Here is a 15785-nt window from a genome sequence, read left to right on the forward strand (position 1 = left end):
GTGGGGGTTGGTAATCGAGATCACGAGAATCTTTCGAAATACGATTTCGGAAGAACGTATCGAAAGCGGAAGTGGGCGCAGGCGCGAATAATATAGTGTCGGTTGCTTCGATCCCGAGGCTCCTCCTCCCCATTACGGTTTTTTTCGTTCTTTGATATCGCGATCAACGTTTAGACTCTTTTCTCGTTTACGGGTCGTCAAGCGATTGAACGTCAGAAAGCGCGAAGCTTCGTGGACCGCGGAACGCTTTTCGACCAACGAGCGGCAAACTCGTGCCGCGATATCGTTTCGGTCTCGAACGATTTCTTCCGAAAATCCCGCTTTTCTCTCTCGCCCTTTATTTTCCCATGGTCCACGCTGGCCGTGCACTCACGCTCTACCTCCGCTTCCTGTTCTTCCCTCTTCGGCGACGACGTTCCGCGTGCATCAAAGCTACATAATAAATTGAATATTATATCCAAGGGTGGTGCGTGGTGTGGCATGGACGGAGCGAGCGAAAGAAGGAGGAAGAGGCCGAGGAAAGAAAGAGCGAAAAGAGGGAAAGAGGAAAGTGGAAAGAGGGAAGAGGGAAGAGGAAAGAAGGGACAGGAGGTCCTGGACCTGCGCTATGCGAGGCAAGCGTTCCGTGACGGAACGTTCCGACGCTCGACTCGCTCGACGGCTAGCTCGACGCTGTCAGTACACGCGTCTCGACGCCCGGGGATGCGTCCCTTGCCAGAAGCATAGCGTGACGCTTGGTTCAAAGGTTCGAGCTCGATCGGACGAACGCGTTTTACCTTTTCTCGTACACCAGTTAACAAGAAGTGTGTCGTATCGAAAAGAAAACAGATACATATCGATCATCCATCTATGACGCGCCGCGTACATTTACGAATATAATGCTACACCTTTCCCACGAGGTAATGTCACAACGGCGTACATAACGTACATAAGTTTGGAACCAATTGGTTGACCAAGTTGCACGGGTATCGTTAAGCGCGTACGGATCGGTTGGGCCAATAAGGACGAACAAAAGTAGAACGTGAAACGCGAGTGTCCATCGATCGTCAGGATCGTTCGATAGATCACCGTACGAGGCATTCGATTCGCAAATTCCCAGAGGATTTAGCAGCGTTCGGCTGGTGGTTACCAACGATCACATAGCGTTACGAGCGGTGATTTTCCGCCGGGGCCATACATCAACGTGATATTTTCCAACGGAATTCCCTGGTGAATTCCAAGTGAATTATAAGGATCATAGGTACGCGTGGACGGGCTTCTAGCTGGCCAGAATCGAACGGACGTCGATTAATTTTGCGATAACAATTTGCGAATATAACGGGACGATAATCCGAGCTGGGAAATTCAATTTTCGATATCGGAGAAAAAACTAACGACTACCGTCGATTCCGCGATGTATACCCGAAACGATCGGAAATCGTTGCCGCTCGGCCGATCAACGACGATCGACGGCCACGGGATCCCTCCTAGAGACGAGTAAAAACAACCGGCGATATTCGCATATGACGCGTTTTTATCGAACCGGTCACCGTAGATGGTCATAGCTAATGGCCTTGTCGTTGACTTTGATAAATTCGTCTCCCGAAGGAGATTCATTACGCGGTAATATCGGACGAGTATGAATTTTAATATTGTCCCGAACCTACTCTTACGTCCGAGCGTTCAATTTGTTTAGCCGCCAAGAATTCGTCTGATTCGTCCGAGCAATTGTTACGTAGAAGCCGAAATTACGTTTCGATATTTACTTGGAGCACGTTTCATGGTCTTTTCGCGAGTAAGATTAATCGATTGGATATGTGCGCGCGAAAGCCAACTTGCCGTAACGATCTCTCGTTACAACGGTAACCGTTCGTCTTCGATGGAACGTCTGTTCGAAGGCAATGGTATAACGATCGTGAGACCCGAAACCCCAAGGACACGTTAATTTCGCGTCTAATCGGTTAATCCTGGATGAGGTAGGTACGATCGTAATCGTCGGTCGGGCAAGGCAGAGGCGAAGTCTTTCGCAAAAACGGATACTCACTGCTTTCAACGGCATCCTAGATAATTAATCTGTTTCTCCGCAGAATAGTCTCGTATTTGCATGGTTACGCGTATGCAAATGATATATGTATCTTTCTGCCATCCTGTTCCAAAATTATTCTTCGGATTGCGAAGCGGCGAGAGTAAACGGTCGAGTCGAGTCGATGCGATTCAACGATCGCGATCGCGCGAATAAATCTTCCCGAAAGCGTATAATGGCGTACACGGTGAAACTGTGTCGACGGTCGACAGGATTTCACCGGGAAGACAGGTGGAGAAAGGAGGAAGGGAAAGAAATTAAATCCGCGCGACATTCGTTGAGATACGTTCTCGCAAGGAAAGGGAAACGTTCGTGGAATAAAATTTCCGGTAGTCCGACAACTTTTGCAGGAAAGTACGCGCGCCTCGGTCCTTTCCGTGAATCCGTGATTAAGAAACGATCGGTCTCGGCGCCGATCGATCGCGATAATACGCGTCCTTCTCTTTGATGCGAGTAATTAACGATCAACGAGGATCCTCGATCCTCGATAAAGCTCGGTAATAAAAATTACAAGTTCGCATTTTCCTTGATTATACGATCGTACTTGCAGCAAGAGAACGGAGCAAAGTCGTTCGAGTTGCTTGGCCGTACGAAATTTAAGCCGCGCTTAACGCCGTTTCACCGTAATGAAGACAAAACGAGGATTCCCAATTTTTCGGGATTACTAAATTGCTAAAGAAAGACATCCCCCGGGGAACTCACGCGCGTGGGATAGCCATCGTCGAATCGAGATCAACTTATTTCCAGTACAATGCCAAGCGAGCCATTAAGGTTTTTTCCTTCCTTCGTATTCTTCGTGCGAGCAAGCGCTCGCAAAGACATTTCCGACCATTTCGCCGACGAGGCTTTTAAATCGATCATAACGTTTGCACGATTCTTTTCTCAACGGACTATGTTTGCGGACAAACAGCTCATCATGGTAAACACACGGAAGACGCTCGGAAATGGAATTTTGCTTCGAAAAGTGAAATCTCTTTCGCCCGGATCCTTGTATTATCAATCTGTTCGAAGAAGCTTTTAACGACGACGAAAATCGAATTTTCTTCTGCTTCGTGTACCTTCGTACGATCGTTTGATTCCATCAAGTGACTAGCTGGAATCGATGCTTGGAAATTAGTATCTCGCGGGTAAATACAGCGATATATCTCGTCCAATTAAAAATCGTTTTTCGCCGAATTAAAATCGTTTCTCGTCCATCGTACACGGTCCGGTCTTCTACGCGACGTTTGTTAATTCGGATTCGTCGTCTCGTTGCTACGCATAGATTCAGACCTGCATTCTCGCGTGTAGAATTTTCCTTTGCCGCGGATATCCCCGAGGATCGAGAACGAAGGTCTCTGCTTGATTTTCATCGAACCGGCGGATCTTTCGCCCGGCTCGTTGAAAGCATCGATCACGCGTCAACGAGATAAAACAAAGAACGTATAATCTGACATCGGTTCGAACGAAAAAGATACGACAGGCTGTGTCGATGTGTAAAGGTGCGGGCGTGTGAGAGTCGTTGTTTACCGTGGAAAGAAACAAGAACCGTATCGCGGTAGAATAGGTGGGCCGCCGGTGGTACACGCGACAGAAAAGGAGAAACTTTTCATTTAGTCCTGCCGTAAATAAGAAGGGGCGGTTGTGCCGTTCGCACTCATACCATGTGTATACGAATTTTTCGTCGGACGGTGGTAAATTCTGCTCGCACGTCGGCTGAAATCTGTGCTCGTAAATGGTCGAAATAGTTATTTACGGGATAGCGTGGAAAAGATAATTGCGTCCTGCCTTGGACAGAGAAGAAATCGAGGATGTACGAGTAATACCCTGATACCGTTTCCCCGATTTCTTCTCTGCCAAATGTGCATTACGTGAAATTGCGCGAACTTGCAGCTCGTACCATCGCCTGACAAATGTATCGATTGAAAAATAGGAAGAATGAAAGGAATAATAAAAAAAGAAAAGAAAAATAAACAGGAGGCCGGTGTACGAAGAAAGAAACAAGTAGTAAAAGGAGTTTGGGGTAAAGAACGGGGCAATGGGTACGAGTTAGGCGAAACAGAGAAAGCAGAGATTGGAGAGAGGGAAAGATAGATAGAGAGAAAGATAGTCATTATTATTGTTCAGGTTTCTTTTTCTTCCACTTTCAGAATGAGGGTGGCACGGCTATTACTGTGCTACGTACTTCTCGAAGACTACAGTACCAATCTCGGCGGGGCTGCAATTACTAGCGACGCCGCGCGCCAGGACGCCTCTGCGACGAATCCTACGCTACCAGGTATATATTTGTCGGTATATGCTCGTTCCCATATATCGAAAAGCATTGTTTTCTTTTTCGAACGCGTGCCACCGACTGACAGAAAACCGACAGAAAGCCGACAGAAAACCGACAGAGAACCGAACGAATCTTGGCGTTGATGCGGCGGATATAGCACGGTGCACGCGACGCGACGTCTTCAACGCGGCTCACCTTCGTTCCCGACGTTAATTACGAGGCCGGAAACGAATCAACTTTCGCCTCTGCGTGGTTACGCAGTGACCGTAATCGTCGTGACGATTAAGCTCGAGAACGTCCTTGAAAACTTTTTCATCTCGATTTCCTGCTCCGTGGAGCGGCACGGCGTTTACGCCGTACAGAGCGAGAAATTAATTTTGCGCTCCTAACGGATCGAAACGAATTACAACTATTACGGCAGGTAACAACGAGCGAAACTGTACAAACGATTTCGCGGCTCTGGCTCGCGTGTACATCGGTGATAACTAACTTGGACCAAATTCCCAAAGCCGATGACTCTGTCGTCCGACCGCGTATTATTCCCGAGAGTCTGGTCGTTTCCACGACGCCTCTCTGATCCGCTTCAATATTTTTTTTTTCTCTTTCTTCCTGTTTTTTTTTTGTCCTTGTTTCCTTTGTCTCCTCTTTTTTGCCCCCCCCCTTTCTCTTCTCTCCTTCTCTTTTTTCGAATTCAGGACGGTGACAGAGGTGCTCGAACTCGTCGAACTACGCACGTCAAAGGGTTTAATTACTGCGGTGACTTCGCGTGGACAGTGCCCAGTTCGAATCACCTAATCGCGGTTTTCATCGGTAGCTTCTGTGTCGTTCTATCGCATTCATTCCATGCCGCGTAGCTTTTATTTCCCTGCACGAAAAGACGCATCAGGATTTTTGCCATGAAAAACCCGATTACGTGCATCGTTATCAGCCACGCTCGTTCTCGGCTCGTACTTTACATGGCTAATCGTCGACTATATACGCAAATATATTCGCAAACGAGGAAATGAACGCGTATTTTTGGCAAATGTGTCTCTTCTTCCGCCGGGATATAGCGATGTAGCAGGTTTACTCCTATCGTTAGATAACAAAGAGAACAGTCGATCTATAGAGCTTCAAAGGGGAGAAATCAAAGTATACGTCGTGAAATCTCGTTACCAAGGACGAATGAATTCGCGAGAAATAACATCGAAGAATAGATGAATTCCCAGTGGAAGAATGACTCGTCCCCTACTGTGCAGATTTCGTGGATTCGACGTTTGGAAACATCTGTATTAGTAGCTTCGCGATGATGGCCGTCGATGGTTATCCGATCTTTTGTTTCCCGGAAATCGTTTGTTCGCGACAGAAATTATACAGAGTGTAGCAATCTTTTTAAACGAGTCTTCAGGTTATTTTATGGATATGAATAAAAACGAACGTTACACGAACGTAAGTTTGTTTAAAGCTCTATTAACTCTCGCCTGGCGGAAACTTGCCCGTCGTTGTTACGAGTCTCGAATGTTTTACAGCGAAGAGTCCAACAAAAAGAATCTTTTCCTCCGTGTGGTACTAAAATTCGCTTGAAACTTGAAATTATTTATATCGTTTGATATTTGAATAATAACTCGTTGATGAAGTTTGAAAAGTAATAAACGTGAAATACCGGCATGTGCCACGACCAATTCATCGCTTTCATCGTTTGAACGTTAAAAGATTTCAATAAAAATAGCAAATACGAATCGCATCATGACTTGTAGTTACTATATTATTTAAAAAAATGGAATAGATTTCATAGATTTTTAATTGATGCAACCAATTAGCTTCGTTAACTGTCACTCTTTCATTTCGGCTGCATCTCAAAATTCCTATCGATGCGAAACTGACAATGATAAATAATTCGCTTTACTACTCTGCGAATTTAATTTCGATCCTTTATCTCGATAAACCAATCAACCGTTTTATCGATTCAATATGACCATTAATATTTATTAGAATTGTTCATAAACAAAAGTTCGACGATGTAAGTACTTAAACTCGCGCTATATCGGACAGCAAAGCATTATTCTCTCCGTGTTTGTGTATTTTTATTGTTATTTTCAATGAAAGCTTCAACTCTGGAATTTCAATAGCTCAGATTGTTACGCAACATGTAAAATTTATTCGTTTCGATACGAAACGACAGACTTTGAAAGCTCGTCTTAAAATATACGTGAAATATATTATCTTCTTATCGTTGCTACGAGTTGCAAATTTGCCATAAATATAAAAAAAGAACGGTTGATAATCGAACCAGACGAGGGATCCTATCGATGGTACTACGATTTAACGCGTTTTAAATAAATAGTAAATAAATGGTAAATAAATGGTAAATAGTTTAGAAGACATTAGAGGACATAAATTATCACCTCGCTGATATTTGTTACAAAACAAATAAACAATGGCACCTATTGGTATCTATGGGAACCGAAGGATTAAACGACCTATCTTCATGTAACGTTTGTTCGTTGTTTATGCTCGTAAAACATCCTGACAAAGTTTGACCAGAAAAAACTACAACTATACCCTGTACATAAATACTATATATTTTGCATACACGTATACCGTGTACATTATATATACAGAATGTTCACGATATATCGGGGTGGCGTTTTTCTCAAAAACGGTTTTCGAAAAAACATGACGGCGGGAAAATTTTTAATGTCCTTTATCGCGAATATGATAGCGTACGGGAATTTGTTATACCTACAGTATTGACCTTGAGGGTCACAATACGCTGCGTGTTTGAATTCTTCTCGATGCAGGTTTTTGTACGATATAAACAAATTTATAGCATTCCATTTAGAAAAACTAAAGTTCATCATCAACGTTCACCGAATAACGCGGTACAATACATATGAAAAATTCGCGTACGCTACCACGTTCGCCGTAAAAAGCATTAAAACCTCTGTCATTTTTCCCTAAAAACTTACCATTTTCGAGAAAAACGCTGGTCGGCTATACCGCCAATGTTACGTGTATTTCTGTATATGTTTTGCCCGCTGGCAAATCGCTTTTGATCGAATAATATTCGTTCAACGACTCGATGATTTCCAATTACGTGGCACGATTGATTCCCTTCTTTGGAGAGCTTGGAACGCTCGACAGTGCCAGGGATACCTTAAGTTTAATTTAAAGTTTGCCTAAGTTTAATTTAAAGCTTTAACTATATCGCGTTCATCGTGTTTAAGACAAAGTTGTGCCGGCGCGAGAACCATCGGCGTTCGATGTGTCGAGAGAAAGCAGTTAACGCGTTTTAATTTCATCGCAAGCCGCATCGAGCTTTGTTAGTTCTCACTGTGGCAAGCCACCAATCGTCCCAAATCTATTTGCGACGTTAACAATGCGACGTTTCGTTGATTACTCATTAGGGAGGGAACAGGGTGTAACAGCACGAGATCAGATAAGGGGTTACCGCAGTGGTTAGCGATTATACATAGCCATGATGGAACTAGGTAACGCCTTACCGGAGGCCTGCACGCCGTTATACGAGCATAATGTCCTTCGAGAGCTGCTAAGTTGGCCGTGGTATGTCGCTTAAACGGATAGATAACGGGAAAGCGGGGTGACTGATAACGGTCGTCGACAGGCCAAGAATAAACAAAAGGATATGATTATCACGGAATGCAAAAAGAGAAGATCCGAAAGCTGTTCGACGAACGATCAAAGCCACCTGTTCGTAATTAACGCTGCAACTACCAAGGCGACGTTTAAACCATAAATTTTCTATCAAATAGATGAAAACGAAAGGTATATAAAGGTAATATAGATACCAAGGTTCGTAAGTATGGCCGAATACTTTATCCAATTTGTAACAACGGTACACAAATGTTGGTAAAATGTATAAATTAACGAGAAGAAGGTCCGAGACCGAAGATCAAAAGCGATACTTACACAATCTTCTTATGTAAAACTGACGTAGAATCAACAGATAATACGATATAATTATTTCCTTTAACGATTTAGCGAGGCTATATTAAAATACGTTTATGGTTAAGGTAAAATTACCTGCTACTACACCCGCGTTGTTTGTAATTAACGGGAGGAAGATGTTGTATAAAAAGCTGTAGAATAAACAACAAAATATGTTGCAGGCAAAAGTAATACTGAATTATAATTACGATTAAAAATATTAACATTAGTCGAACAAAACCTCTTATCTTTTAACTATGGTAGAAGTTTGATGCTGGCAGAAAAGTACGGTCGTCGGGCTGTCATTGTGCGTTTCGCTTTTCGTTTATTACGTTCACAATGACGTCAAACGGCAAAGTGCTACCAACGAGTCAAATAGGCCGTTTGGAAACGTAAATCGCCGAAAAATTGTTCATAACTGAATTTGACGAATTAGGCTGTAAATCGTTCAACTCGTGTCAAGTATTCTCTATCGATAGAACCGAGTGATATTACGTGTATTTGTTCGACATTTAGGACGTTAAAGCGATCGAAATGCGCGTATTTGTCTATTCGTGTTTCAAATATTTGCGTAGATTTTGCAAAGTATCGAGCATTTATCAGAGATAAATATAAAACTTGGGCGATAATATGGAAATATGGAAGATGTCTGATATTAAATTCAGCAACGTCGAATCTAGTTACAGCAAGAGCTAAAGAACTAACGGCAGAGACAGGTTGATCGAATTAAATCAGATTTCCAAACACTTATGCACGGTGGCGTACTAGCGAACGAGGCTGTACGTATATAATGCAAAATAAACTTTTATGCATATATCTCGCAAGAAATTATTCAAATTCCCAAAAGCACACCGTGGTAAATCTAATCTGAAACTTGCGGGAAAAATGATAAATTTCCACTACTGCGACAGTTTCGACGTTAACCATGAGGGCTGCTTACGTAATTGAAATTGATAACGCGATACAGCGAGAACGTAGGGAAAATAAGACGCGATAAGAAAGAGGATTCATCGGTGAATACAAAGAAGGTCTGACTAACTCTCGGGGATCTTCCGCAAGATCTACCCAGAGTGTGCAAAACGGTTGTCGAGTTCCCTTTCGTTGGCACGAAACTGCCCGAGTTTCGTGTCCCGGAGCCGCTTCGCGTTGGGCTCATTGACGCGCGAGACCATCGAAAATAGCGGAAAACGACAAAGTTTGTTCCCAAGGCTGGCGCGTAAAGCGACGAAGGTTCGCTGGAAGAAGAAAAGGAGGGGCGGTCGCGAACGACGACGGCGACGACGACGACGACGACGACGACGACAACGATGGTGGTGAATGTCCCTGAAGTTGAAGTAGCTCCACTCGGCTTGCTTCGACTACCCCACTAGCTCTTTTCTCTCTCTGGCCGGGCCCGTGCCGGTTACTTCACCAAGTTTTTCCTTTGAGGATGAAAGATATTAATTAAACTGTCACAGACACGGTAGCAGAGAGCTTCTAACTTTATTTCGCCACTTACAAGTTTACCGCTTAAGCGGTTGGCGCGCGTGCGCGCTCCTTCGCTGCCGATCTTATCCCGCAAGCATCAGAACGCCACGGTCCTGGTTATGAATGCGAAGTGACCCCCAGGGCGCAGCGTGCAACGCGTGACTAACGCGTTCATTTCCCTGACATAGTGCCGCTTCCTCGTTGGCTCGTCTGGCCTCGGCTGGATCCGAAACGATTCGACTCGGTTTCCCGTTAGATTCTTTTACCTTCCAACGGAATCGATCACCGCCGCGGTAGGATCGTTCCGACGATTTGTCAAATTGTCCATCGAAACCGAACGACCATTTCACCAGCGTGATCGTAATGGAATCGATGTCGAAGTTCGCGTAAGAACAATGGGACGGCGAGGTAAAAACGGTATCTACGAAAGCTCGAAACCGACGTAGGTCCTTTTTTCCGGGTCAAACCGCTCGTTTCCGAAGACCCACAGGCTCCTCGGTAAATTCCTGACAAATGAATCGATCGGGGACACCAAGCTCTCGGGGTTCCAGCATATCTGGCGGTCGCTTTGAAAAATATCGTTCCGTCGAGTCATCCTAATGATATTTATTATCAGCAACTAAGTTGATTCGCGAGAAAGCGCGCAGACAGGCTTTAACTTGTTCGCGATGTATATCGACGCGAGTAAACGCTTTTCCAGCAGTTCCCGAGACCCTCCGCGAAAACTTAAACTCGCTTCTTCGGAAAGATAAATTGTGAGAGGTTAACCGATTAATAAAGCTCTCCGTTAATCCATCGTAACGTCGCTCCTCTGAAATTTCACGGTTCTATCGTCGCCACCGTCTACAATCTCTCCTCTCCAACTTGTCGTAACTCCGCTACAAAGTCAAGTTCGCCGTTTCCAAGAATCGGCTACTTCACTGACGAGGTACGCTGGTTATTAAAAAATATTCGGTTGGAGCAAAGCTCGGCAACGAACGAACGATTGATCGAGCCGGAGGTCACCGGTCAATCGTTCTTTCTCGATTATCGTCGACGACGATGGGCCGCTTATCTCGCTCGAAACTCCTAATTAAACCGTCAAAGTATAAGCAACGCGCTCTCGTCCCCATACCTAACGCCGCCTAATATCGCAAACATCCGCGTGGTTTGCGTTAGGATGGCGCCTAGGAGGTTACAACGCCCGGAGAAACGCGCTGCAAGAGCACGAGATTGACGTTAATTACCAGCCGGTAATGCAGACGCACGTGACCACGCGCGCCAGGTATGCGCACAGTGGGAGTCACGATACGCGTGAGCCTTCATCGAGGAAAGGATAGTTTGGCAGACAAGGTCCCGACGCTTGGCTCGCATATTAGATGTAATCTCCTCGCGCCTCGAGCTTTAAGGACACGTGCCGCTGCGGTCATACGTGCGGCACGCAGGTTCGTATCAGAGGACGAAGAAGGCGTGAATGGAATAATCGTGCTACGCGTACGATGACGCGCGTGAAATGCACGCTATTCCGGTGAACATGCGGGAGTAAGGGGGCCAAAGTTTTAAACGCAATTTCGTGTTTGCGCGTGAGCGCTGCGGCTGATCTTACTCGGTGTACCGCGTTCGTCGCTAAAATAGTTTCGAAAGTTGGCGCAACAACCTGGAAACCTTAAGCACGCCCTAACGTAACACGCGCGAGTTCCAGTTCTTTTGTTTTCTCAACGGCTTCTTCGTTCGACTTGGTTAATTGCAAATTGCACGGCTCCCGCGGTTATTTTTCGAAGCGACCCGAACGTCCGAAAACTTGAGGACAACTTAGCGGAAGTGGAATACGCCAAAATTAGATTTTCGGATGAGCGCTCTCGCGAAGGCTGCCTGTTCCCACACCTTCCACTTCGTTCAACCACCCCCTAGGCATCATTCTTCGCTCCACCCCATTTTCGTTCCATTGAAAACGATTCAACGGCTCGGAACGCGCTAATATTTCCGTGGTTCCGATCCCTGGTAAAACCGGTCGCGATATTTCAATCTGCTAAAGTCGAATCACGTTTGTCATGCGACGTACCTACGTATATTATATATATGTATATAATGTATATGTATATGTATATATATGTATAACATATATATATATACGGTATTTAGTTGCAAATTTCCCTGGCTCGACTTTAATAAACCTTTTTTCCGCTGGCAAGGATGGAGAGCATCTAGCTGCGACATATTAAGGGAGCGTGACGCGAATCGCGAGCGCATAATGCGCGTCCCCAGCTGCTCTGGTTCGCGCCTGTGAGCGCGCGTGCAAGCTTAAAGTATGTGCACGTATACGAGGCGCGAGTGGTCGGGCGGTTGAGTGGATGTGCAGCGTGCAGTTAGGAAACCTTCGTGTTCCGCATGTGCGATCTTACTAATTTCCGGGATCGAAACTTGTCCTAGAAGGAGGAAGGGTTGCGAAAGGTGGTGGAGGGTAGTTGGTTGGCAGCCGCGGTGGGGCGGACAGGTCCCAGGGACATGGGCGCGAATTCGATTAATTAAAGTACGAATTCGCGCCGCTTCGTGGAAATGGAATTATCGCGGCGTAGTCGGTGACGACAGAGGCGACGGTGGTGGCGGCGGCGACTCCACGCCATCGACGTTTCTACGCGACCGAGAGGGTCGAACGGAGCTTCCCGGTTCGTTCTGTCGCTCGCCTCGGCCCACTACCTCCTCCTCTTACGGTCGAGGTGAGAGCAAGTCCGCCGACAGGGCGGCGATTCCAGAGAGGGAAAGGGACAGCTGGGTGCAGGTGGGTGCCCGTGGGTGCCGGTGGGTGCCGCGCGGTGTAACAGCTTGCGACTTTGAACGCGTTGAAGCGAGAGCAGGGAAGGGGGTTATATATTTACGGTGCTCCATCGCGGAGAAAAGTTTCGGCAAGGATTCGAGCCGTGAGAATTTAAAGTCCCTGGAATCTGGGTAAAAGAGCGACCAACTTTTCCTTCAACTTCCATTGGCGTTTCGATAATCCGCTTTGGTATCGTTCCGTTTGGTCCACCGAGAATACCCGAAACCGCTCGGTCGGGCGTTCACCGCGTTCCGGCAACGCTCCGTCAGGATTGATCAAATATTTATTAAGTGGCCGTCGAGTTTGCGTCGTTTACGTCCTTTTTTTGCTGCGGTGACTTTAACGCCTTTTTACCCTCCTGATAAATGCCGCGCACCTACCCATTATCCCATCCACCAGCCACCTCGATATTTACGTGGCGTACTCCTTGCATAATAATCGTTAGGAAAATAAGACGAAGAGCGTAATCGTTGAGGTTGTTACAAGGCGTGTATATGCAGATTAACGGGAGCCGATGAAAAAGTTGAAAGACATCTTCGTTGTTTTTCGTTGGCCGATATTTTGCTTGCATTGACGACAAATTTTAACGATTTCCACTAGCTGAGAGCTGACGTAACATTCGAAGAGCTATACGAAGCCGCGAATGAACTCGTTCGGGTGAATCTCGTGCGCTCTCCTTCTAAACTCGACTGTTATTTTAGTAATCGGCTTTAGTTTTGCCTGTTACGATCCGACGCACAATGAAGTTTCAGAGAAGCGTTTCTTGCACAACGAAATTCATCGATTGGTTAAGTTGGTCGCAATTCGAGCTCAGCTGCAACATCTAGACACGGAGGAGTAGGGCGATCGTTCGATAGCGCGGAATTGTCTACGAGTACGCGGATAAGATTAAACGAAAGGCCAGCCGGTGAAGATTACAACGGTGGTTACAAAGCACGGGAAAAATTACTGCGATTAAGATACGCAAAGGAAATTTACGACGTAGCGAAGCCGCAGCGTAGCTGCGCAACACGTAAAATCTGAGATTAACATCGACGTTGAAGGCAGAGAACTAATTTCCGTTCTCTTTGAAATTTTGTACAATTCCAGAGGCGCCGCTTGCTTTTCCGCATACGTCGTCAGCGAAATACGGTTTTGGTTCCTGTTCGCGATAACCGCTGGTGCAACGAAACGCGAGTTCAGTGGATCAAGAGCAATCTCGGATCTCGTGACTACGCGCGATGCAAAGAGGCATCCTTAATGTATTTCTACGCCGCGGTGCTTTAATCCGCGATTTGCGGTCCACTTAGTTTCTGCAACCCAATTGTTTCGAGCCGTGCGATCTCTCGAATCGTCTCCGTTCGAGCGGCGCTCCAGCCTTTCGACTGGCTTATGCCGGCGGCAACGCGTCACAGACGCGGACAGACGACAGAGAAAACTCATGTCATACAACTTGTATACCTTCTTTTCCCTTCCACGACAAGGACAGCTACGATGATAAAAATCTTTCTGCATCTGCATAATATCATAATAACTATGTAAATCAGAGCGACGAACCAGTCCACAAACACAATTGGGCATTCGTATGCTAACTTTCCATCCCCCGTTTCCCACCTCCTGGCCTCCATTTCACTTTGCTAGGTACTATATATATACATGTATATTATATATATATATATATGTATGTATGTATGTAGCTGGTTACCTAACTCCGATAACGAGTTCAGTGTTGGAGAAAAAAAAAAAAAAGAACCGCTCCAGCATCCAATTTTTAACTATTATTCACGCGTATAACAAATCTTTTGTCGGAAAAACTTTCTTCCCGAATGAGTCGTGTCACTCGCGTACGAGAGACTGGCCTTGTCTTTCCTACAGGCGAGATCCAAGTTGGCGATAATCGAAGACAACTCGCGAAAGTTGGACAGCCAGATGGACGTGGCGAGAACGAGAAACAATGAAAGTATTTCTTGAGATTTTTATTTGACTGTTGGACTACACCGGCAAAGGACGTGCATTACGAACGAAACGATTGGAATAAAAGAAACGGCGACGATTCGTGTTTGAACGAGTACGTGGAGCAACTCGCGCGTCTAATGAATTTAATAAGCATCGTAAACGCGTTGCAACGAGGTCGATTGCGACTTTAAACGGGCGGTACGCAGATGGTGCCCCACCTTTCGCGAGCCGATGCCGCATTTATTAATCGTAATGGTTATATAATTGCGCCTTGTGTATCCATCGTCGCGGTAATAGCTTTTATTATTCGTTGGCTCGCACTGATCCATTTTACACGTCGATTCCTACTTTTCGTGATATTAACGCATCAAATATTATCTATCGCGTGGCACGCTGAATTTATATTGTATCACGGGAAATGTAATTAAATTGATCGAATTACATCGCGAATCGTGATTAAAAATTGTATTATGAAAGCGGCCGACTGGTCGAACTGATGCGCGATTAATTAAAACGGCAGTCGAGTACGAGATTGATTTTCTATAGATGTAATACGTAATCTTTTACTCGACCGGAATACATCAACGGCCATCCACGTTGTCGCTGTGTTTTACTTTTCTCCATCTATGTAACTAGCTCAAACATTAATACCGTTCCTTTAATAAATGAATGGTCCTGCCCTTTCGTTCCCTTCTCTTTTTCTCTCTTGCTCATTCTTCGGATACCCCCTCGTCTCGATTTTTTTTTTTTCATCCTTTACTTCGGACGAAAGGAGAACGACGACAGTGACACGACAATTCTCAGATTTGCTCGTCAAATATGCCGGAGGATTTAATAAATGCAGCGTCTCGCTAAAGTTTCGCGATGAAACTTAAATATCCCTGAAATGCGAGCTAGAGCAAGGGGAGGCCGCGACCGTGCCGCGAAATTCCTATACTTGGCTCTTCTCTTTTTTCTTCTTTCACTATCTTTTTTTTCCTTTCTTTTTTTCACAAATTAATGCTTTCGCCGGGATAAAAATTTGCCGAGCTCTGCCTCGAGAAAAAGGAACAGAGAGATGTTTGCTCTTTTGGAAGCGAAGTTGCCTTCCCTTGAAAGTCAAGCTTCCTTCTGTACTCCCTCTTATATTCAAAGTTCGCTGTTCTATCGTAATAACATGGAACTTTGTTAAACTCTCGTTTGAGGAAAATCTTCGTTGCCGTGGATCCTCAACGTTAATGGCCGATTCAATCTACTCTTACCGATTTCACGCGAAATACATCGATTTCGCAACTTTTCGTTATCATTGGGATTCCACGCTTGGAAAATGAAGCATTATTGCCATCGATAAGGACCGATCGAAGCAG

General features: G+C 45.3%; 1 protein-coding gene across 1 annotated transcript in view; it reads left to right on the forward strand.

The window, feature by feature from the left end:
• The first annotated feature begins 690 nt into the window (after positions 1 to 690).
• The window catches only part of LOC138180750 (lachesin), a 34486-nt gene continuing 19391 nt past the window's right edge, over positions 691 to 15785 (forward strand). Inside the window, exons 1-2 of the mRNA XM_069114883.1 lie at positions 691 to 899; positions 4192 to 4319. Of these exons, the coding sequence (XP_068970984.1) occupies positions 4193 to 4319 (127 nt within the window). The 5' untranslated portion in view covers positions 691 to 899; position 4192. The remainder of the gene's footprint in view (positions 900 to 4191; positions 4320 to 15785) is intronic.

Source organism: Bombus flavifrons, chromosome 6, assembly GCF_040668555.2.
Source record: "Bombus flavifrons isolate JBK064 chromosome 6, iyBomFlav1_principal, whole genome shotgun sequence".
In the NCBI taxonomy this organism is placed as follows: domain Eukaryota; kingdom Metazoa; phylum Arthropoda; class Insecta; order Hymenoptera; family Apidae; genus Bombus; species Bombus flavifrons.